The following is a 25,702-nucleotide window of genomic DNA, read 5'->3' on the forward strand; positions in this document are numbered from 1 at the left end:
TTTTCAAAGTAGCACCGAAAAACTCTCGAATCTTTTTTCGGCACGTTGAAATGTCGAAGAACTTTCTTACCTTAAGGATGGCACCCTGTTTTCAGGACCCAAAACCCCGTTTTCGATCGAGCGCATCGTGCCGTTTCTGGAAGAGTTAACCTTCGGGCAACCTTAACCTTTATCTTGCGCACACTTCGCGATTCCACCGCAGCTGAAAATAACCGAGAGAACTAACCTGACCGAATACTATAACATGAATACTATAACTATGTTATAGTACGCCGGTTTGAATACGATTGGCGTTGGTTCGGGCGGCTGGCTGCATGTTAGTCGGCGGTCGGGTCGGTCCCTCGCCACCCACTCTCAATAAGTAAAAATTTAAGAATACATTGACGTCACACGAGAATCGGTAGAGCACGGTGATTAGGGGAGGGGGGGGGGACATTATTGAGGGGTAATCGATGAATTGGTGTGTTTCCTCATTGTTAGAGAATGAGTTTTTTTCGGTGTTCCTTCATGCCTCGCGGCTCCAGGTCGCTTAATTTTGCATTAGGTTCTGATGCCCTAGTTTTCGGCTAATTGAACTTGATGGTTTTTTTTTTCCCACGGAGACCGTTAGTTACGTCTGTTATGGGTAATAAAGTTAATTCTGGTAACTTTCAAGCTCGCATGTATGTAAAACGTCGTAGAGAATTTACGAGGCAGTGATACCTTCAAAGCTTGATTCATTTGTAGGTCCCAAGCCTAAAACCATCAACGCCAACGCCGTCACTTCGATTGTTCTGTGCATTTGAAAGAGTTATATTTATTGCTGGTTGGGATGGTTTTTCCAAAGGAAATTATGTGCTTTGAGGGAATTATGTGCGTAACGGGTTCCGAGCCGGAGCCTTCCTGGACGGGTCCGCATTAAAATTTAAAGACATTTTCAAAATATAGATTGAGGAACAATACATTTGTCGTTTGTTTACATCGTACCGCGAAATTAACGCATATTTTTCATTTTTACACATTTTCATTTTTGTAATTTTACGAATAAAGATTTTACGTTTACTAAGTATGACAATAATTTTCAATAAATTTTACTTAACGAAATCAACACGGGGCATAGTTAAATGAACACACGGTCTACCAAAAAATTAAATAATGTTTGCTCCTTAATTTGTAGAAAGAAAGGAAATAACGTGAATTGCCCCCTCTTGCTCTGATTACTGCTTCACACCTCCTCCATATCCTTGAAATTAAGTTTCTAATATTAATTTGATTAATTTGATGCCATATTTTCCTAATCCTTATTGATAGCTCATTTAAATCTCTAAGAGAAACCTGCCAGGCTCTAACCTGTTGACCTATGTTGTTGTGTAAATATTCGATGGGGTTCAGATCAGGGTTTCTTGCTGGCCAAGGCACCGTACGAATTTTCACATCTTAGACGTAATTTTTCATTACTCGTATCATGTGTGGACGCACATTATCGTGCATTAATAAAAATCCCTCATCGATAAATGAGGCATATAGTACTACACGGGGTTCCAAAATGTTTGTTATGCATCGCTGGGCTGTCAAACTACCATTCGGAAGCATAAGTAACTTCGTGAGACTTTCTAAACTACTGCCTCACCATACCATAACAGATCCACGTCCATAGCCCACAGTTCTAAGAATGTTGCACTGGGCGTATTGCTCTCCAGGACATCGAAACACTCTTGTACCACGATCTTTACTAAAAAGACAAAATCGAGACTCATTCGCTTGGGCAAATTGAAGATGCGGCCTTGAATGTTTTACGATCAGTAGGGAACCGCTTGCAGCCCTATAGGAAGTAACATTTCTTTCTACCAAACTTCTTTTCACTGTATCTCGACTGTTATGAAAGTCATGTCGACAACAAAAACTGCTGCTGTGGAATTCTTGTAATGAATCGACATCGTAAAGTTTTTAGTCACAAAAGGCGTTTTTGGTTATTCTTTGTCGACCTTTGTCGTCCTTGTCCAGGTGTTTGACTACTACCAGTTTCCCGAAAGCGCACGACACGTAGATTGTGCCACTTCAAAACATAATGCGATTTAAACTTTTGGCAAACCTACTTCTGCAAGTACCACAGCAGCTGCAATTTCTTCCAGTGAAAAATTTCTCCTTTCATGGATATTTTGGGCCATTTTCTTTGGAAACAAAATTTTAAATTCATAAAACGCACTGAAGTATACAATCTTCAAGCGAAAATTGCTGAAATGGTAATTTTTAATATTTTGTAAACAACTGTTGTTATCTTATAAATAAACCCGTAAAAAATGATGAAAAAAATTTAAGAATAATTCATAAAGAAATAATTTCAAGTGACTAGCTCGCATTAAAAATATTTTGGAAAGTAGATTTTTCAATTTTAAAAATTATACGTTAATTTTACAGTACAATGTATTTTATTTGCATTCTTCCAAATCTCTCTTCAATACCGAATTTTGTAGATAAGTTTCCTCTGATACCTCAACAGAAACTGATTAAATCAAAAACACTGTAATAAAAGTTGCATAACGACAGAGACAGGATATTTTAAATAATTTATCAATTGTCAAGCCCTAGGCCCTATGATCAAATTGTCGTGGCAGCTGGTTCAACGCGGTAGAAAGATCTTCGGTGACGTATTTCGTTAGTATGTACCGTATTCTTAATAAACCCCTATAAATAAAAATCTATAAGTGTCAGATCGGGTTACTGAGGAGGCGATAGAATAGGATCACAACGACCAATCCATTCATTTCTAAAGGCACTATTCAAATGGTGGCAAACTAAACGATTAAAGTCAGAGAGTGCGCCATCTAGTAAAAACCACATTTGTCGACGAACGTCTAAAGGAATTGTTTCTAAGAGTTCTTGGAAATGATTTTGTAAAAAAGTTTATTGAAAATATATGCTGGAAATAGTTACGTTGAACAATATGTGCATGGTTTCCTCGAAACCGTTTACAAAATTCCAAACGTAAGAGATGATCTTCAGGCTGTAAAGCTCGCACTTTTTATCCATGGAAAGGGCATAATTGGTGCTTACGAGGTGTTATCCAGACAATTTAATTGGAAACATTTATTTGGCGGGATATTTTTCGAGAACTTTGAAATTATTATTCAAATTGAATTTTTAAGTTTCCAGAGCTTCAACGGAAGTAATTACACGAAGTGGGGGAGGTTTGACCATTTTCCAAATTTTAAGCTCCGATATTTTGGGCATCTAGAGAATAATTGCATTGATAATGCAATTAGGCTAATCGTTTCGATGAGTCTGGGCGGGGTTTTTTGGATCTGGAAACGACTTCAAAAAAGACTAACTTAATTTATCTTTCTTTTGCTTCACTTAATGATATAACGTAGTGAATCAACATTTAGCTCTGTATACTCTATTTCAACTGCTAGGCAACTACTTGAAATTTGTACCAAAATTACCTTAGCTCTCATCGAGCGTTGAGAATGTTACCATGCCACTTAGCAAAAACGCCGTTGCACAACTGTTGATTACCCTGAATGTGGCTAATACGAATCTTCTTCAACTACTCACCGTGGTATTACAAATGGAGAACTACTTCTTCCAATTCCGTGAAACTGTCCTCCAACTTGCATAGCTTCAAAACACTGTATTAGCTCTTTCACTGAACAGTCCATGCATTCACTATAGACGTCAGTCCTCCTCACCATATTCTGCGGATGATATTTTATCACCAACAAAAGACCCCAAAAATCAAAGTTTTTTTTTAACGTTTAGGTGGAAGTTTTACATCAAAATTTAGAACTGCGTCCCAGATTTTAGTGAACATAGTATTTTTAAGCTCTTTATGAGATATTTACGATTTGCTCTTAATGGGTGTGTATTTAGAGGTATAAGTAAGTGAAACGGCTGGCAATGAGGGTTTTGTTTTATATTCCTGTAGGTTTTGCATCATCAATGATCAAAGTCCGACGTACAGCAATTGGGCAAAATGTAAACAAATACTGAAATAGGTTTAATTAGATTATCCTTTTATATTGCTAGGATTTGAAATTTTATCTGAAATTGCTTAGTGTTTATCGCTCGAGTGCTCTTTTATAGCATAACCAGTGACGGATTTGAAGAGATTTTACGTAAATCGTCCGGTGCCTTTATTCGGGATGCTAAAAATATTTTATTTACTGTGTAAACACTCCTTAAGTTAGTTGACGTACGAATATATAAGAGTGGATTAGATGATATGGTTTTTTCGGTATTTGAACTGGGTTCAATTCATTTATCTCCACTCAGACTAACCGCAACTAAGTGTGTTTACATTTGAATTATGATTGTGAAAGTAGGAATTTTGAAAGGTACTTTAATACCTACATATCCTGTTCCAGGGATAATTAAATAATAACGTTCAATGACGCAAATGAAATCGGATTAGAGGGATTCGATAAACTTTTGTCTCGAAATTTATACCAAAGATTAATTTTATATCTTCTATACACCTACAGTGCGTCAATTTCAAAACTCTAGATTGCTTATAATCCTGAAGATTGGATTTTTTCTTACAGCATTCAAAAATCGTTTCGGTAGTATTGAGGGGGGCCAGTTTAATAGCGGTTGCAAGTTTCTACGTGTACCCCTCAGGGGGACACCTATCTCAACTCTAAATTATTAAATTGCAACACCTATCGTGTGATGCCTCATTTTAAAGGTCTTTGCAAACAGCGTATAAAAAACTAGTTTTAATAAAAAAAACTTCGATTTTTGGGAAGTTGCAGCATTTTTAATACAGAAATATCATATTTCAAAAATACTCACAAAAACTGTTCAGATTGTTTCGCCAAAACAAGTTTTTCGCATTTTTTCTTTTATCTTTTATGGTCACGTATTTTTTACTACAACTTAAATTATTTATTGCTAGTTTGAATATATCTATTGACGAGTATTATTCTAATACAAGCGTTGTGTTGAAACCAATTTGCAATAATGGTATATCGACCAAACGGTAAATTGATAAAGACCTGTAATTAGGCGAAAATTTTCTACACTTTCAATTAGATCAACATTACCCAGGAAGAGTAATTTGACGCACGGGAGCAATAGGGTGGCCGCCGCGATCACCGGATTGATACCGCTTGATTTTTTGGACACCACATCAAATCAGTAGTTTACAAAACCAACTCAGCCAATTTGCAAGACTTATAGCATCGAATTACCGAAGCAGGTTAATCCATTACCCCTGAAACATTTCAAAAACTAAGAGATGTTAAAATTAAAAATATAGATTTTAATCACACGTATCTACTGGAAGTAGTTTTATTTTTATAGCTACACTAGAGCTACTTATCTACTCGGTAGCTTTAGAGTTGCTGTAACCTGAGTTTATTTCTAATTTTTAAGCTATCTATTTTCTCTTGCTTCATAAAAACCATTATCTGGTCTGAACTTTAACTACTTTTAACATGTTCTTTCCTTAACTTTTCCGAACTAACCTTAACAGCCAATTTTACTAATTATTACTTTTACTAATTGCTAATTTTACGATGTTGCATTAGCATTTTTTATTTCTAATTTTCTCTGGTACAACATCTATGTTCAGCCAATTTTACACTCCAGTTTATTGTGGATCTCATTCTCTTCCAGTTTTGTGCGGTTGTTCAACATCAGTTTCTCTCTCAATTAAAGTCTTGGACAGACCTCAGAGTCTTTCTAATTGTAGGCGCTTATGCTCTTGATTACCTTTTAAGAAAATTTCTTTTTCGGCTAACCTCAGTTCCTTATTATTAATTTGAAGGTCTGTTTTTTCATTTAATTTTAGCTTGTCTAGTTTTAACTCCTTGTACGACCATTCTTGTCTTCATTGTTTTAAGCTCATGATGAGGTATCCATGTTTCTTCTAGTAGTGTGCCCTAAAACCCGCAACTTCGGTTTACTCCTAATTTTCCACAGGACGTTGACCTCACAGCCTTCTCATTTACGTTTCTTAATCAACTCTTATATTCGTCTTTCTTCACTGATTTCCACTTTTTATTACAGTTACCAGATTCAGCAGCAAAAAATAAATAAATAATTCGGCAAAAGTTTTAAAAAAATCAAGTTTTATATTTTCATTTGGACTTTTTCACGAAAGCGAGAGTACAGAGTGGCCCAAATAATTTAGGCATCTTCTCATTTTTCACAGCTATTGATTTTTGATGGCGGCTGTTCATTTCTAGCAGACAGAAAATAAGCAGGGTATTTATATAGAATGTACTTTTCAAATTATACTGTTAGGGATGATGATCGCGATGAATTGCAAATTTCATAGAAAAAATATTCAAAGAAGATCGTGGGTATTTATGTGAAAATACATTCGCTTTAGCCCACCTGGTAGTTCTAGAGCTAGGCTTATAAAGCTCATAAGGCATAACATCATGCATAACACAGAAAGTTGACTTTACGACTATGTACAGAATATATACATGACGCATAGAAAGTTAATAGCTTTTGAGCTTTGTATGCAATTTTTATGCACATATTACTTATGCATCTTGTGCTGCATAAACTCCACATAGTTCTTATTAAATTTATGTTACTGTTTTCCCACAAATTTTGACCCAGTATAGTTTTCATTCAATTTAAAGTCCATAAATTATCAGATGCTGTGTTTCCTTTTAGATTTAAATCCTTGACTCAAGTCAGGGTCCCCATAATTTTATGTCTTTTAGCAATTCTCTTAGCAAAATTCATACAGCTTGACGCCCTACTCATCGGTGCAGGAAAGATGAAGTGACTGAGTAGTTCATTTTAATTTATATTCCGAAAGTTCCACGTGCACGATGAACTTTAGTGGCCCAAATTATCGGAGATAAACGTGTACAAAGTCTAGGACATAAGTATTGACCATGACGTCATTTTGGTGGAAAAACATGCATGGTATTATTTTTAACAATAAAGGTATTTTGCTGGTATTTCTGGTATTAATTAGAATTTCGGAGCGAGTTCATATAATATTCATTGCGGGCGTTGAGTTATTTACGGCATAAATGTGGTTAAGCCTAGTGGTGTATGGGCGGCGGTCTTAGGCATAGCTCATGGGTGTTATTTATTTAGGTGAAATATGATTTTAATGACTAAAAAATCAGTTCGATCTTATTTATTTGATTTAAAAGGGAATAATTTTTAAAGATTATAAAAGATTTCCTGTGTTGCAATCCGTTGATTAAATAACTACAACAGCTCAGTAGTAACTAAAGCAAATGCCTGGACTAATGCTTAATATTTGCCTTGCTATTCAGTTGCAATTTTGATGTTGCAACCAAATTATGGGCATTACGTGGGCACAATAAAACAAATTGAAACGAATCGATTTTTACATATAGACGACAAGATTTACCCCTCCAGAAATTAAGTTTTTTCCAATTCGCAAAAGCCGCAAAAGTTCAAAAATTGTTATCAAATTTGATAATCAAATTTAACAATTATTTGATCAATACCAAACCGGTCTGATTACTGCAGGTATAAAAATCAATCAAAGACAAAGACATTTTTGGGCCTTCCAATGTCTCATCGAGCTAATATTTTTTGGAGGAAGAAACGAAAAAGTGACGTCATGATGAATAATTATTCCCACGGGTATAACACCTAGTTCAGCTATTTTTGAGAAAATTAAGTCCGTAAATAAATTAAATTCTTTAGTGGATGAGTGATTTGCAACCTTATGATGACTCAAATTGTCCTAAATCTATTACACACGTGCATTGGCTCACCTATGTCTCGATAATGTGGGTATAAATTTAGACGGTGATGACGATTTACCAATAGACATTTTGGAAACTAAAAACAAATTCAACATTGTTGTCCACATGAGCTTCCTCATCAAGAAAAAATAATCGTTTCGAAGTATTTACTAAAAATTCAAAAGTTGAATTATTCGGTATATGTACTTCCTTTTTGGCCAGTTTTAACTGATTTTCATGAGCTTCAAACACAGCTTTGTATCTAATCTAATTTTATGAATTTTGGCAGACCCCATTCTATGAACTAAGTGTAAATCCAAAAAACACAACAAGACCTTTATTATTTCAACAAGGACATATACAGATTTAAAAAAAATGCGTAATTATGTACACGAAAAAAAATGCAAAGAAATGCGCAAGAAAGAAGCATTAAAAGTGTAACAAATAAACAAAAATTAAATTTAATCTTCGCCCTCGTCAGATTGTTCCCCAGGCACATCTTCTGCGATAGCCTTGTCGTCTTCGTCATCTCCATTGAAATCCGCTGATGGTGGGGGGCCCAAGTCTGATTCCATCGCTTTAGCTTCGGCTTCAAGAGCATCAAGTTCGGCTTGAGCTCTTTCGAGTTCAGCCAATTCTTCTTCTTGTCGACGGAGTTCTTCTAGCTCGGCCTGCTTAGCTAGTTCCGCAGGATCTTCTTCAGGTTCAGGTTCCGGATCAACTTCAGCTTCTGGTTCTTCCTCACGGGCTGGAGGAGGTCCCAGGTCAGATTCCATAGCTTTAGCATCAGCTTCCAATTCATCAAGCTCAGCTTGTGCCCTCTCGAGTTCTTCCAATTCAGCTTGCTCTCTATCTAACTCTTCTTGCTCAGCAGCAAGCCTAGCAGTTTCTTCTTGTTCTTTCGCAAGTTTGGCTTCTTCGGCTTCCTGCTTTGCAGCTTCTTCAGCTTCAGCAAGTTCCCGTTCTTGCTTTTCCAGCTCAGCTAATTCGGCTTCTTCACGTCTGAGTTGTTCGAGTTCAGCTTCTTGGCGCCTCTGTTCCTCCTCGTCGGCTTCGCGTTTGGCTTGTTCGGCCAATTCTGCTTCTTGCCTCGCTAATTCGGCAAGCTCCTCAGCTTGTCGTGCGAGCTCTGCTTCGCGTTCCTCCTCGGCTTGACGGGCTATTTCTTCGAGCCTCAGTTGTGCTTGGAGGGCTTCTTCGGCTTTGGCTTCTTCGATTCTACGTTGTTCTTCCAAACGAGCGCGTTCTGCTTCCTCTTCTTGACGTCTCTTTTCCGCTTCAGCCTGCAATTTAATTTTTAACTGTGCTATTTAATATATAATAAGTGCAGAGTGCATTTACCTTCTTCTTGGCTTCTTCCTTTCTTGCAGCTTCTTCTTTTCTCGCAGCTTCAGCTTGCTTTTCCAATTCTGCAGCTCTTTCAGCGGCAGCTTGAGCGGCTAATTCTTCTTGTCTGGCCAAGTCAGCCTTTCTGGCAGCTTCTTTAGACAGGGCTTGTTGGCGGACTTGTTCTTCAGCTAATGCCCTAAGAACGACTTTTATTAGTTATGTTTCAACCATCAACATATTTAGCTTTGAAATTTTGCCACATGTTCGAATTGGACTATAGATCTACCTCTCTTCAGCTAACTTAGCAGCCTCTTCCTTTTCCTTCTTAACTCTAACTGCTTCGTCCACTTCTTTGGAAGCAGATAGTCGCTCGTTCTTCTCTTCTTCGTGGATAAAGGCCAATCTAGCTTCTCGGGCCTCCCTGAGTTTTCGCATTTCCTCCATTTGTTTAGCATCTTCCTCTGTGGTATTTTTCGGGCCGAATTTTCTGGATGGTCGGGCTGGAGACAGAGGAACTACGACTGTAGTAATGATGATGTTAGGTTATGTTTTACTGAATCTGGTTTGTGTTTTTGACTGAGTTAGTTAAAAGTACATACTTCAAGCCAAAACACACAAACAATGCTATAGCGCTAGGAAAAATGGGTTTCAGGAGCTAGTTACTTAATGTTTACAAAAAGTCTAACAAGGACGTTTTGTACTAAAAATAGAGGTGGTCCAAACAAAAATTACTAAGAAAAACCCAGCAGCTAACAAAATGCTCAATTTTCTAATACAATTATAGCTAAATGTCTCCTACGTTGTTGAATTAGATGTTTTCTTCGAATAGTAGCTTTGGTTTTTTTCTTTCTTCTGTGGCTTCTACTGGAAGTTCTTCAGATGGCAGGAACCTAAATAAAAAATCAATTAAACAAGAGGGTTTCCATTGTAAATTGAAGGTTTTGAAGATTTGATGATTTTTAATTAATCTCTCACTGTAAGTAATATTTTTCAATCCACATCTATTGAGCGAAACCAAGTTAATTGTTTCAAATACAGCCAACATAGTCTAAAATCTTCTACAAAAATTATGTTAAATCATATTTTTAATTAATATTTTTAATTTTTGGAAGCTATTTGGTGCAAATCTCAAATACGCGAAATGGGCATGGATGAACATGATTGAACAAGAAAAAATTGGATATCTTCGTCTCAATAATTTATTTCCATTAAAGATTTCCCTAGATATTCAAATTGAAAAGAAAAAATTTATCTGAATGATGGCGACTGCACAGCAAATCGTCATCAGTGATTACCGTCTCCCTACCAACAATCGTAACAATAGTATCCGACTTGCATATCCAAAATTATTTTTCTATTTTCGTATGATTCTTTATCGTATTAGGTTTTTCACCAATTGCATGCATGGGACATATTAGCATGATATAAAGTTGAGTAAAATGTAAATATTTCTCAACTTGATAAGATATTGGAGGACGGAGTAGTAAGTTTTATTTAACACGCTTGGCAAGCCAATTTTGTAGAATATTCCCGCCAGTTCCCGCCGTTTCAACTTAGATTCTTTGAGTACATAAATTTATGTTGCAGCAATTTTTAGATTGGAAATACAAAATTTATATCGGAAAAGAGTTGACGTTTATACGATAACGAGGAACAGATTTAATCATGGAAATCATATTCTGTTGCGTATCAATGAGATAAAAAGCAGGAAAAAACCTAGATCTTGAATAAAAATTAGGGTCTAGAACTCGAAAATAGAATTCCTGGGCAGGGGTGGCCCTGAAACCACGTCTCTGACCAGAAAAAATTGCCAGCTTTATATCATAAATGCGTGTGATGATATCGTGGAGAATATCAAAAAGAAAGATTGAGAAGGCCATATGATGGTGATTTAGATAAAGCGATTTAATATCGCAGAAGGATAAAAAGCAGTCAATGACGAGCCCCGGAGAGATAAAAATCTATAGGAACATGCTGGAAAGAAATTGATCCGGAAGCTTTAAGATTCATGCTTACTGATCATTGAATTTGGATTAATGTAGATGCAGGGCACGAACAAATCTGCAGAAATTTGAATCAACAATTAAAATATTATTATTTAGTTTCCACTGTAGAAATTTCACTGTCGGCTGTCGAATGATAGATTAATGGGAGTCCCTCATATCCAATTCAATACGAAAAACAATGGAGGACCAGTTAATCAATAATTATGTAATAGTTATTTAGCTACTGAATATGGAAAGTGATACACATGATGATTGCAGTGGATCGAGCGACGCGAAATGTAGGGAAGCGCACATGCGATATACAGGGTGTACGTGTACGTGTATCCTTTACGTGGCCAAACATGTGATCTTTCTTTTAGCGATTCAAAGGCGAAAAGATTATATAAACATAGATCTGATAATGCCTCGTTTTCAAGATATAGGGTGTCAAACTTTTCTTAAAAAATCTTTTTTTTTTGTAAAAATCTGAATAATCTTTTAGTCGATTTTGTTGAAATTCAGCAGTGTTATTTATGCTTATTATTATTATTTATGCGCCACCGACTTTTTTAAACTTTCCTATTTTTTCGCTTTAAACATATTATGACCACTCAGATCACCGGATTTAAATCCGTTAGGTTTTGTTCCTTTGGAGGCATGTAAAGTCCTTCGTTTATAGAACTTTAGTCAATATTAAAGAAGAATTAAATCAACGGATACGGGATTCGTGTATTTGGATAATATATTTGCCGGGAATATTTCAATGTGTTCGGCTATCGATGTTAAGATGAGCTAATGCTTTTACTGAAGTTTAAGGACATTTTTAGCAACTATTGTAAGTTTTATGTTATTTATTGTTAAATGTTTTTTGCTAAAAAAGTTGCGTACTATTTGTTTAAGTGTAGTTTTAATAAAGCATTTTTCTTGTTTGAGTTTTCGTAAATTTTCGGCGCTACCCTAGTGCACGCTACTGACAAAAGGAGATAAACAATTTCTAGTTTAAAATATTTCTTTGTACTACGTTAAAAACTGTCACCAAGTTTCAATGTCATATTAGTTTGCGTCTTCTTGTTATTTAGGAGTTTTTTAATATGTAACTTTTTTTTAACAAAATTTTGACACCCTGTATCTTGAAAACCAAGCATTACAAAACCTATGTTTATATAAACTTTTCGTCTTAGAATTACTCAAAGAATCACCCCTGGAAGTTTGACCACATACATAAATAAACCCTGTAGTGGTACTCCAGGTCACTTTGTGCCCTTAAGCTACTTTACGCTATTTCAAAACAAGTTTATAATGATAATGTTACGTATAAAATAATGGCAATTGTTAACTTTAAAGTGTTTTATAGATATAACTCGCATAAAGGAAATAGCTGAAAGTCTTTCTGAAAATAAAATGTTCGGAACCGGTGGTAATTGCCCCGCCCGCAAAGGTCTTATACTGTCTTTAAGAAGAAACTATGATCCAAATAGGAACATTAGGGTCGATAACATCTTTTCTACCGGTTAAAATTTCAATTTTTTGCCTTACTTTACGCGACTGACTACTATCGGCCTCATAATAAATAAATATAATATAATACGAATGTTCCTACCTTAAAGTTTCTTAAGCCCTAGAAAGAAACCGAACGACCTTTCCATCAGTAGATTTAAAACTCGATTCCCGTCGTCCCCAAGTTTTAACAAGGGTTGGTCATGTTCCCACGTACCTCTCAGACGTTTAACTTGTAGCCTTGCAACATTGTGATTGTTCCGGTTAAAAGCCAAACTTGGACCCCCTTTTTGTACCCGAGACTCACACTTAAGGCGGTATGGAGAAGGCACTTTTCTATCCGCAGATCGAGTCCCACTACACTGTGTTTGATTTCTTATGCTCCAGTTGCAACTTTTAATGCATATGAGCTTTTCCAGAAATTATAGCGTTTACGAAAATACTGAAAGGCCAACGACCGTTTATTATAACAATATCGTCTTGCAAATATTGCGACATGGAAAATTCCGTCCGTGGGTCCTTTTTGACAATAATAAAGTGGGAAATTGGATATTCTATGGGAATTCTATGGGTAAATCTGGAAGTGGTAGAAGTTGAGTAGAAATGGATACCATCAATGGTGGTCACTTTGTTAATACTAGGAGAACTGAGATATTGAAATATCTATCATTTAATACCTATGAAGAAATGTATGTCCTAAATAGGTGTAAAAACTGAGAGCACTAATTATTTTCTGAGGAAAAATTGTTGAATATGATGGGTGACTACATAGGAAAATTTTTAATAATAAAAATAAATTAAAAACGTTGAATTTTTATTCAGTGGGAAAACAGGTAATAGTCTCAACACGTATGATCTGAATAGCAGCTGCACCAAAACTGAGACAAGCAATAATTTGCCCTAAAAGAAATATCTGGAAATAAAGGGTCAAATCGGTAATAACAAGAAAGTTACCAAAGTTGGCGCTTTCTTGTTACAAACATTGATACTTTCAATTTAGCTGCCAGTTACAAAAGTTGGTGCTTTTTTATTACAAAAGTTCATAGTTCCAATTTGGCTCAAACTCTACGGTTAAATTTATATTGAAAACGTGGATCTAAAAAATTGAGCAGAAGATATCTATTAAAAAATTGATAAAATCAACGATTTTTCGGGCAAAAATAGCTGAAAATGCCGGGTCAACGTATGTACCCTTTGTTAAAAAAATACCTAGATTTTCTGGCTACTCCATGGGAAATTAGCACTCTATACAAGGTGGCCCAGTTAGAACGAAACAGACGAGTTTGAGCCTAGGAATTTTTTGCCTATAAACACTGAGACACGTCAATTTTATTTTTTTAATTTTGCGATAAAAATTACTTCTAATTGTCTCACACTTTGGCGCTGCGATTACAACCCCTAAAATGTTGATAGGAATGATAGGGCAATTGAAAGGCTTGCTTCTCTGAATTGATTGCAGTTATTTAAAAACAAATTTAAAGAAGGATAAACAATATTCTCCACTAACTCCAAATACGTTTCCCTATCAGACAGTCATCAAGAAGAATTGGTCCAGCCATAGGGTCCCCAAAAATATCTGCTCATATGCTCAACATTTGAAGAGCTTGAGAGTTGACTTCTTGTAAAATTCGTGGATGATTATCTGCTCAATAGTGAGAGTTATGACGATTGACAGAAGAGTTACGAAAGAAGGTACATTCGTTGGAAAAGCAGATATTTCATAATTTCATTCACCCCCCCCCCTCCTACGATCAAAATCTTATTTATTTAATTGCTGAACTGGATCAATTTTGTAAGGGCGAAATTTATGACGCTTTTATATTCGTTGAATAGTTGTTTTTCGGATGTTATTAACATAATTCAATTTCCTCGCGCTCAAAGTTGGGTCTGCGCCAATTTGCCCTAAAATTTAAATTTCAGTAGCCTCATTTCTGATTGGAAATTCACGTTTAGGATTCCGCTTTTTGCTGGACGCTGATCCAGTGTGTCGAAGTTTTGCCACTAGCTCTAAAACGTATTTTCTACCAACATGTCTGTTCCAATGTCGTTCATTCAGCAAATGCGCTGTACGATTGCTACACCCGTCGTTTTTGAAATAAAGAGTGATTATTTCAACTCTTTCCTCTACAGAATACGTCATGGTAAAATAGGTCAATTTTCTAAAGTACTTTATTGAGTTTAAAAGTGACTGGCAAAGTTGAATTTTGGGTCTAACGTTTAACCATTTCTCATTATTATTGCTATTTTTATCATTTTACTAAAAAATAAGGATCGAAACTAGTTCTTATGAGAATTAGTGAAATGCGTTGTTGCAACTTCAAGTCTGAATAATTTTCAAACAGCATGATAAAATAAAAAATATATATATTGCACTGAATTCAGGGAAGCAAGGCGTTTAAGATGAGGTATCATTTGCCCTATCATCCCTATCAACATTTTAGGGGTTGTGACGCAGCGCAAAGGGGTGAAACAGTATGAAAGTGAGTTTTACCGTAAAATTTGTCCCCCTTAAAAATAAAACCGACGTGTCTCAGACTTTTTTTAGCAAAAAAATTCCCCGGGCACAAACTTCTCTGCTTCGTTTTCAATGGGCCACCCCGTATACGAGTCTTATTAACTGGGTAGAGAAGTTCGCAAATTTCAAAAACTCTCGCTGCGCAACATCTTTTTTCTCCTTCTTTTTAGTTCAGAATTCTTAATGTACAACTGCATAACAAACGAGGAGATTACGGAACTTGTCACGCACTCGCTGAAATGGAAATGGAAATGGAACTAACACCTATGTTTTCCTTTGAAATGCTCCATCGGACGTTGGATCCACAATATGAAATCGAATCTCCGGTACAATGTTATGGAATGGTAAATAACTTAACAGAGACATGACGATGATAATATTTTAATTGTCAATTAATATGCAATATACCCGCACGTTGGGGTTAAAGCCTTACTCGGCCATTCCATTATTATCATAGACGTTTATTCCTCGATACATTCCCCATCGCACTATTTGTTAACTTTAGTCGCATAAATTCATATAAACATTCACTTATGTGAAACTAAATATAAGTACATTTGTGACCGCAGGAGTTCGAAACCAGATGATTTTATTGCTATCAATCGATCGTGATTATGACGTCACGAATATTGATCAATGTTAAGTTATGAAGATAACATTTCAATTGCATTTTCGTGACGTGGACGTTTAGATAAGCGACCGCCCTATGTAGTTCATATAAAGACAGCCGCGAGACCACTGAAATATGAATTAAGGTAACATTGAGGGAAATGAGCAGAGAAGAAAAGAAGCAGTTAAAGATTTAATTGGAACGGAGAAATAAGAAAAATGTAATTCCGGAATTTTGATTCTGAAAAATGGCTGATTCCTAACTGAAGAATGTAAAATTTGATGCTTCTTAAATTCATTATCTAACGTTACACCATATCTACTATACGTAAAATCTATAAAGGGTGTTAGGGAAATGACTTTCGTAAATTTAATCAGTGGTTAAAAACATAATTTTGAACAAAAAAGCTCCTTACAACAGGGGTCGAAGACCTAATAGTTTTTTCGAAAAAAAATGTCAAAGTTGGTAACCGAAAAGCTATGATAAGGTTTAAAATTTGAATAAAACGTGGAGAAACGTACTTGACAGATGTTGATTGTTTGACATGAAACAAAAAAATTTTAAATTATTCAACAATAACACTGCTAAAAGCGATTGAAAACTTAATTGACGATTTAACGGTAAAAATAAACGTAAGCGGCAACGCCGCACTAAACGTGACCGAGAAAGAGGAGTTTGTTTTTGTTTTCATTGTTTTTTGTGGCCCTTCATAGGGTCGCTCGCCCACTTTGCGGATGAAGCGATAAGGCACTTGCGTGTGAAAGAATGCGCAGTAAACAGGTAGACCTGGTACCTCAATAGTACGTGAATTATGTAGCCATCTGTGTTATGCTGTGATCATCAGCACTTTATCCCATCTTATCTCGCATATGATTCTGTGCAAAGATGCCTGGCACCATGGACAAGTGGAGTCCATTAGGGACCATCGAGAAGGGATGAGATAGAACCACTCTTTGTTAGAAATTATTATTAATGTGTTGGAAGTTGTTGTGGGGGGGAGGGGAGATTGCTATATATCTATATAGATGCTTAATTTAAGATTAAGTCGTCAATGGTTTTTGTGTTATTTTTGCATTTAAAAGATTCATTGAATTTTTTAAATACAAATAACTTAAAACGGATCGATTTAGACAGCCTAGGCAAGAATACCTTGTCTCTGTAGAATTGAGCGTTCTTTTAAATTGTCGACTTGTTTTAAGCGTAGCTCAATAGAACAAAAGTATGTTTGAAATTACTTAAACAATACTATGAAACTAGCGCCCTCTAGAAGCAAAGTCAAAATAAACTTAAAATTCGTAATTATCATACCAAAAAACATAAAACTGCAAATTTTCAGATTTATACTATCAAAATTTTCTTAATTATTGAGAAATTTTAAAATAAATTTTAAACTTTGAACACGCTGTATATCTCTTAAACCAGCGACATTAGTATAGGCAATGCTGAGCTTAATCACAATATTTTGGTGCGTAATATCTCCAGTTTAGCGTTAGCCCATTCTTTCTGACTAACCCTGCATATGACACATATATGGACTGCGTTAAAGCACATTAATAAGGGTAGTTTGAACTTTAAACAGTGCTGAGACCTTTGGTTTTAGTTAATTACAGTTTTGATGATTTAACTATCTCAGGTAAAGAAATTGTGCTTCTAAATAAATACACATTAATTATGTTGTAACATTGCCCTTATGTTTCCATGAGAAAGTAATTGAAGTAATGTAAGAGGAGAACACATAGGCATAACCTGGGGTACTTTACTCATGGACAATGGTGAACATTTCGAACATTTAATGTAGCAAAAAAAATAATAAATTTGTGTTTTTCAGTCAGATGTGAGTGGTGTAAAATGTGTAACGTAATATGTTATGCTAATTGGAGATAACAATAATAATTTGAAGGCAGATCAAAAAGAGATATTTTTTTGATTTTCCGGGGAAATGGTTGTATTTACGACCTCTCTTATAAGGAACTTTTTTGTTCAAAGTGATGTTCTTAATCACCGGTTAAATTTACGAAAGTTATTTCCCTAACACCCTGTATACATATGTATCGGGGTAACATTAAAGACGTTCTCCATAGTTAACAATTTTGTATTTTTAAGGCAAAAGTAGCAAGGCAAAACTAACGAATTCACTACCACTCGACCACTTCTCTGCCTTTCTATCTCTTAACTGCCCGTTTCTCGTTTTTTTGCCTTAACTTTTCACAGTTCTGATGGTGCTTAAGATCCAAGGGAGAAGTACCTGCTAATCCCGGTTTCCCATGGACAAAATCCCACATATGGCCACTTAATTGCGTCGGTAGTAGTGACCTCGTTCGACAGTGCTTTATCTTCAAGATGCCAGCCTGCCCCTTATTTTATCATCAATTCTAATGTTACATTTTTAAATTTAAGGACCAATAAATCTCTAACATATATATATACAGGGTGCAATAAATTCGAGTCTCTGTCTGGGGATCTCGGAAACGCTAAGAAATACAAAGTCAGTTAAATGGAGGGAAAGCTGCGTATTTTGGCGCTCAACAATAATCCTTTTGCGAATTTAAAAAAATCCGAATACTTTCGGAAATATCCGAAAAAAAAACCGAAAATTTAAATTTTCTTTTTTATTAAAAAACTCGAAAATCATTATTCAGAGAAAGTCGATAATAAAACATTATCTTTTTGTCTGGTTTTCTACTGGTGTGATCGGTATTTTTACTCGATGATTGGTTTTTGAGATACCATGGACTACTTTGGATTTTCGTATTGGCGCCATCTTTGATTTTTACAAAATTGGAATTTACATGAAATTTTCTTTCCAGTGATGTATTGGTTTCAGTATTTTAGTGGATTCTATACAAATAAAAGTAAAAAATAAAAAAAGTTTGTTGACTTGACATGTCAACGCAATTCAGGGTTCCCTAGATGGAAATGTATTTTTTACAACAAACAAAACAAAAAAGAATATCATCATGAGTCAATAGATTTTCGAACAAGGAATATGTGATTAAGTGTTGACCCCCTTATTCTGAGACACCCGTTATATCTTCATGTAGGAAACATCCTGTAGTTTCCTATACATACAATACCACATTCAGGAGATATTCCTTGAGTCAAAGTAAGAAAAAAGTTTTTATAAGTATATGTCTCGAATCACTTCATTTATAAAATATAGTTTTGAAATTAAAAAAAAATTTGTTTTTAAATTATTTAAAAAAAATACTTATACCAAAGTAATTTAAAATTTTGATCATTTCATAACAATATTGTGATGTTTTATTTATTTATGATTTATTTATGATAGATGATAGATATATGACTTCGTCCAGAAGACTCAAAAGCGTGCCCACGGGGAAAGTCTCTCAAAATTTTACATTAACACAGTAGCAATTTTTGTAATTTCCATAATTATTTTGAGTAAAGAAACTAAAAATTCACCTTTTTTTCCTTTGATTTTTCTGTGGTATCTCGCTTTCCTTTCGAGATTGAAATAAAATTCCAGACTTTTGAGCATCTGAATAAACTTAACAGAACTCATAAAATTGAAATGAATGGAATTAACATTTTAAAATATACAAAAATGACTTAGAATGGCTACCACTAATTAGGATGTATAAATCCAATTTACTTCCACGTGATTGACGAACTCTCCATAACACCGGGGTTGTTTTATTAACACTTGGTATTTCGTAAATGAAGTGATCTTCGACATATAGAATTTTTTTCATATGTTGGCTTAAAGAGTATCCCTTACATTTGCACCACGTGTTTTAGAAATACCTAATATATTATAATCTTACGGTGATTTCTTGATGTAACAAAAATGTTACCTTGTTGAGTCATGTCTGTGTTGACCCATTTGACCTGTCCCTCAACATGGGATACTATTAATTGTTTATGTAAACTTTAACATCGAATGGCCATTTCGATATAATGTTTGTGCACCTGTGCACGTCCTGGAGTTGTAACACAGATTTTCATTTTCATTTACTGTTTTAAACGAACTCAACTAACATTTGGCTGCTTTTATATTTAATTGTCCGAAACACATAACCACGTATCTGGTAATTGGAGTGTGGACAACAGGCTGTGGGTAAATGAATTTAAACGTAGGTGTGAAATTTATGCTGAGCAAGCTTCGAGTTGATTTGCGAAAAATATGTTACAAAGTTAACGACAACTTATTTGGACTAGCAGCAAGAAGGCAAAGAGCACCAGCCCCCCCATTAAGAGAGTCAGAATGCCCTTTGATCTAAATTGAAAACCTAACTGAATGGACATATAAGTACATAAGTTAGAACCTTCTAATGCCAATCAGTTGTGCAAAATACCCTTTTCCCCATCCTCTAGACCAAAAAGAACCCTTAAACCGCTATGTTCTCAATTATAATTTTTAACTTGAAAAAACTGAATTTTTGGCATTTTTTCAATACCGAATTAGACATTTCGGCTTTTTTGGGCATTTAATGTATTTTTTATATAATTATTTGTGAATAGAATATTTTTTCAATTCTATTTATTTTGTAGTCATATTAAAACCATCTTTAGTAGTAAAAGCAGTAAAAAACCGGAAAACAACAAATAAAATGCAATAAATAGATACTATTGAATTATAAAAAATGCATCAAATGCCCAAAAAAGTTGAAATGCTTAATTCGGTATTGAAAAAATGCCAAAAATTCAGTTTTTTCAAGTTAAAAATTATAATCGAGAAGATGGCGGTTTAAGGGTTCTTTTTAATCTAGAGGATGGGGAAAAGGGTATTTTGCATAACTGATTAGCATTAGAAAGTTCTAACTTATGTACTTATATGTCCATTCAGTTAGATTTTTTAAAAAATGTTTTAAAAATGGTGTTTTTTGCATTTTCCAATATGGGGCATCTTAAAAAGTGACACATTTTAAATACACTTAGATTTTCCATAAAAATGCCCATCATTAGAAGGTAAAACTGGACCTACTGTTCATTCTGAGAAAAAGTTATTCCGTTTTAAAATTTTAAAAATCGTTTTTAGGTTAGAATTAGCAGGAAAAAAACGAAACAAATCTGGAGAATGCGCGAGGGTTTTCTATATATGTGTGAGTTTTTTCATATTTTTTGGAAAACCAGTTTTCAAGCTAAAAATTATAATTGAAACGATGGCGGCTTAAGGGTTTTTTTGATGTAAGGGGTGGGGGTAAGGGTATTTTGCACAACTGATTGCCATTAGAGGGTTATAACTTATGTGCTGATATGCCCATTCAGTTAGGTTTTCAATTTAGATCAAAGGGCATTTTGATTATCTTAATGGGGGGGACTCTTTCGACGATATAATCCTCAATGGACCCTCTGATTAAGTTGAAAATCGATTCTAAGAAAATATCTCTAATGGCAATACTAAATTTTATTTCTTTCCAAGAACAACTTCTGAATCGTAAACAGGAACGTTGCTGTACTCAAGTCTTAGTAAACTTAATAAATATTAACAGTCCAGTTACAAACTGTTCTTGCATTAAATGTTATTGATTATTTTTATTAATCACCTACAATAACAAAACAATAACTTTTGCTTCTACCATAAATATTCGAACCGAAAATTCGTCTTTAAACAATCATATTTATCTCACCAGCTCTAAATCTAACATCGCCTAGATGCTATTTGTTTGGGAAATTACAACCTCTATGTCAATATGTTGGCAATTCCTCTGGAAAGAAAAGAAAAGCCATTCATCTTCGTTATGGCTTTTCGCTAGAGAAAAAATTCCACACTCGATATTGCCTGAGTTCGTTGAGACTTAAATGAATTTATTTGGGAGTTAAATAGATAATCGAACTGTGTCTTCTCGTATTTGAAGCCTTGTAGACATAAACTAATGGCTAAATGAAACAGATACTTTTAACTATGAAACTCTGAAACCAATTAATGGAGGAGGCCAGAAAAGTTGTTGTTAGTAAAAAATGTCTTGCAAATGTTCAATCTGTTTAGAGAAAAAAAATCAGGAAGGAATTTAGTATTAAGTGCAAAATTAACGCTGAATTAACTTTAACAAACACCTGAATATTAGATTTTCTGTCATACATGTTTCATTGAATTATTTTAAAAAAATTAATATTAATGATATTAGTAATAATACTTCATTTGCCTGTTTAACTTTTTGTAAGTAAAAACATGCACAGACATGAGCTAAAGTTAAACCAAAAACAAAGTAACTTAGGAAATAGGATCAAATCCTGGAGATCAACTATGAAATCCTTTGAAACTACACGGAATAGTGAAGGTATACGAACACACTGTGTGGACATAGTGAAAGCAAGATCTTCCTCTTGCCCGCTTGAAACATACAAGAGGCAAAAAAACAAATATAATTTGGAAGATGACTGTAGAATTCTACCGAGTTCACTGCAAAACTTGTGATATGATGGAGTAAGTCTACTACGAGGAAGCAGTAGCATATATTTATCTTGAATCTTCATACACCTATCATAATGCTCAAACCTTCGTCACAAGATATCTTGACAAACACTGTCGAATGCCTCTGAGACGTCACAGAAGACTTCGATCAAAGATATTTTCTCCTCAAAGGTCAGAACTATATCCATTACAAATTTTGTCAAGTTATTCACATTCAATAGCCTTTCTTAAAGTCAAATTACAATCCATTGATGGTATTCATCCGATTAAGAATGCCGAAGAGTTGGGATGGAAAAGCCAGGTCAATGATGTTTGGTATTATAGACGATATTGATATGGGGCTTCTAATGATTTTGTCACCGTGATCACCCTATCTATGCTAATTCTTCACTTGCAATAGTTTCTATTTCCGAGGGAAGATTTTCTGAAGGGAACGCTGATTAATAATCATTGCCAAAAGACAAGCGAATGTCTGGTAGTTATATGGCCAATGCGGAGTTAACACCAAGACATCTTTAGAGTTGCTGTTTTTTAAATTTTTTTATAAATTAAACGACTTCTCCAGCAGATGCGTAGGGCCTCAGATTTCACCTGAGAAGTGAAAAATTCCTTTTTTTGAAATTTCAGTCGAAAAAAATTTGTTAAAAATTGTTTGAGTTATCTGGAAAAATGGTAGTCGAAATCAATTCCACATGAGAAAAATGATTCAGCACATATCCAGTTTCATAAAATAAAATTTTTAATATTTGTGTGCGTGTTTTTCTGCTTTTTAACAAGCCGGAAGAAGAATTATGGCCTTTTCAGTATTTAATCCATCCAAAGGTGAAAGTGGAAGTACAAGACGAGAATATGCTTAATTTCATTTTCTAATTAGTTATTTTAACGTTAATATTTTAATTTAAAAAAATACTTTAAATACATTTAACGTGCAAAAGTAAACTAGTAAACCGCTTTTTTGCGATTGAGTAATTGCTTCATTTTAGTCTCTCTAGTTTGCAGCTACTGCAAAGTCACAAGGGACATAAGGAACGTATATAGAATTCGATAAGAAGAATATCTATTTCGCAGTGACTCATTAATTTAATTATTTTAAGAGCCACAGGATCAAAGGGAAAAAGATGTTTTCTGTTTGAAATATCAGTCATCTGCCTTCTCATTAAATTGGAATAGTTATTTTCCTAAGAAGTGGAGAAAGTGTCACTTTCCTGCATTCAAGTGTCGTTACAGGAATGACGCGACGCAAAATTCGGGCAAGTAGTTATGTGACATAAACTTTCCGCAATAGTTAGAAACAATATTTTTAAAAAGTGTGTGCGATAAAGTGATTTTACTGTACACGTTTACTAACTGAAACTAACACTTTACAGCACGCAAATCAAAGTGACATGTGTTAGTATCAAATTTTTTGTGTAAAGAGCCTGTAAGAAACATTTTATCGCACGTTAATGTTGACTGGAACTTCCATGAGACAATAAATGCGTGCGATGTAACACACGTGTATGTATAACGATTTTATCTAACGATACGAAACATAAGTTAACGATAACATTTAATTCGACTTACAGAAAAATACGTAGTTAACATAGACGCTCTTGAAAGAAAAATGTTGTATTCAGCAGGTGCTTTTATTGCATTTGATTGCTGAGTTCTGATTGCTCTACGTCTTTCGGTCAACTGCAATCGACATAAGGTAAAGTATTAGTTTCCGCATTTGTTAGGTAAATAACTACTTTTTACAAACATATTCTGACCACAGATACTCTGATATCTCAGCTACTTTCAGATAATAAGTCTGGAAATCAATGTTTCTTTTGCAGGAAAATAACACCTGGCTTTTTTCCGCACTTGTGTGGGAAAGTAAACATTCCACATTAAAATGTGAACGAAAATGTGTGCTTTCCCATATTCGAATAGAAAAAATAGAACCAACGAATTTACTGAATATGGAAAGACGTCGAGGTTGAAGATGCCCAAATGCCCATTCGTCAGTCCAAAATCCAATGAGGTCATTCTTTTCAGGCAATTTCTCAATTCAAGTTCGATGATTCCAAACAACTCATATTCGAGTACCGTCAAAACTGACCTACATATGGAAATTCTAGAATTTCCAATATGAGAAGAATATCTACCTTCAATCTCGGAATTCACTGAATGTGGGAGGGAAGGCGAAGTTGAAGACGTCCAAATGCCAATCCGTCAATGTAGCATCCTCAACCTCTTAAGCCCATTTCCATGTCTTCTCACTCTGAAAATCCAAACTTTTCACTTTCTTGTAAATCACTGTCCAGAGGTACAGTCATTCTGCTTCTTGAGAGGAGGAATTGTAGTCTACTTACCTTTCTTTACTCTAAACATCTTTTGGTGATGTTTGAAGGAGTTGTTGTTTGGTGGAGAGGTGAATCAGGTTTTACTTAATCCGAAAAATTTATCATTGAAAATGTTTACTGGCATCCTAAGGTTTGTCTATGTTCATCTAGGTAATCTTCTTAAACTCATGGCCAGACATTCTGTAGATGAAATTGAAGAATTTATTAGATGGAACTAGACGCATCAGTGGGTCATCTAACAAGACAAAAATTTCATGCTTCAATATCTCCTTTTTTGTTATGTCTTGCTGCACCTTTTTATACTGCTCCTCCTTGTCTGTCCTTTCGTTTTCACTTACGACAAACTCTGTCCAAAATTCCTCTCTTCTACGAACTGAGCAAACCTTTCCTTTGCAATGGAAATGAAATTACACTGTCAAAAGGAAAACGTTTCCTTAAATTCCACTCCATTCATTTAGTAAAGGAGGCCTCAAGGATAGGCAGATATGCAAATTAAATTATTCGTTCTTTGATTGAAAAGGTAAACTTTGATGAGATGAAGGACCATTCTGCAGCTGAACAGCAAGAATTTAATATCTCGAAACCTTGAAATTCCGTTCAAAAGCTATAAGTAAACGATAGATTTACTCGTAAAACTTGGGGTTTTACAACAATGGAATTCGGCCATGTCCGACTAAATGCAAGAATCCATAAATCCAGAAATTTATAAAAGGCGCGATCTAAATATTTATTCTGGAATAGACGAGCTTTATTCGCATTCTTAGCATAGTTTCAAAGACGTGCGTTGTTAGCACGCCATTATTGGCCAAAACGTACTGTAATTTTACACTTTTGCATTTTGTTGATTTAATCATTTTCTACGTTATGAAATACCTCGCCAGATTTTTAGTACTTTCGTCATTAGTCAATGCTAGCATTTTTTAGACCCTTTTGCCGGTCTTTGAAATGGAATCTTCTCGAGTCCTATTATTAAAAAAAGTAGGCGTTAACTTTATTAATATTTTTGAAAATTTGCCACGAGGCTGACAAGTTATATTAACAGCACCATTAATACTTATGACCTATTATACTTACATTGCAAATTGGAGTTTTCTTTTTATAGCTGGAGTTACGAAAGCCAATTAGAAGACCACTATTTTTTATGTGGTAATAGTAGACTGTAGCCAACTGCGCATATTCATTTTATTTAACTAGTGGATTTTTGATATTTAATTTAGAGCTGGTGAAAGTGGCGTGGAGTGTACTTATGTATATCTAGGTCTCTAATCGTATGTGAATCAGTAACATGTGAGATTGATTCTATGAAAGTGATCTGTGTTTTAACGATGTAGTGTTGCAATACCATAATTTTTAGTTTTCAGATCTAAAATTGAATTGATGATTTATTCGTAGT

The 25,702-nt window shown here is 34.8% G+C and overlaps 2 protein-coding genes across 7 annotated transcripts in view; both read right to left on the minus strand.

The window, feature by feature from the left end:
• The window catches only part of LOC136416046 (uncharacterized), a 31,892-nt gene extending 28,206 nt beyond the window's left edge, over window positions 1–3,686 (minus strand). Inside the window, exon 1 of one of the 2 annotated variants that reach the window (XM_066401027.1) lies at window positions 3,535–3,686. In XM_066401027.1, the coding sequence (XP_066257124.1) occupies window positions 3,535–3,671 (137 nt within the window). In that variant the 5' untranslated portion in view covers window positions 3,672–3,686. Of the gene's footprint in view, window positions 1–70; window positions 345–3,534 lie in introns of those variants that run through there. The other variant, XM_066401029.1, reaches the window with a different exon arrangement.
• Window positions 3,687–7,992: 4,306 nt separating this feature from the next.
• LOC136416037 (uncharacterized protein CG45076-like) overlaps window positions 7,993–25,702 on the minus strand; it is a 114,143-nt gene continuing 96,433 nt past the window's right edge. For 4 of the 5 annotated variants that reach the window (XM_066401011.1, XM_066401012.1, XM_066401010.1 and 1 more), the window contains 3 exons: window positions 9,286–9,520; window positions 9,012–9,195; window positions 7,993–8,953 (listed from right to left, as the gene is read on the minus strand). In XM_066401011.1, coding sequence (XP_066257108.1) covers window positions 8,132–8,953; window positions 9,012–9,195; window positions 9,286–9,520 — 1,241 coding nt within the window. In that variant the 3' untranslated portion in view covers window positions 7,993–8,131. The remainder of the gene's footprint in view (window positions 8,954–9,011; window positions 9,196–9,285; window positions 9,521–25,702) is intronic. The other variant, XM_066401009.1, reaches the window with a different exon arrangement.

The sequence above is a fragment of the Euwallacea similis genome, chromosome 22 (genome assembly GCF_039881205.1).
Source record: "Euwallacea similis isolate ESF13 chromosome 22, ESF131.1, whole genome shotgun sequence".
Classification (NCBI taxonomy): domain Eukaryota; kingdom Metazoa; phylum Arthropoda; class Insecta; order Coleoptera; family Curculionidae; genus Euwallacea; species Euwallacea similis.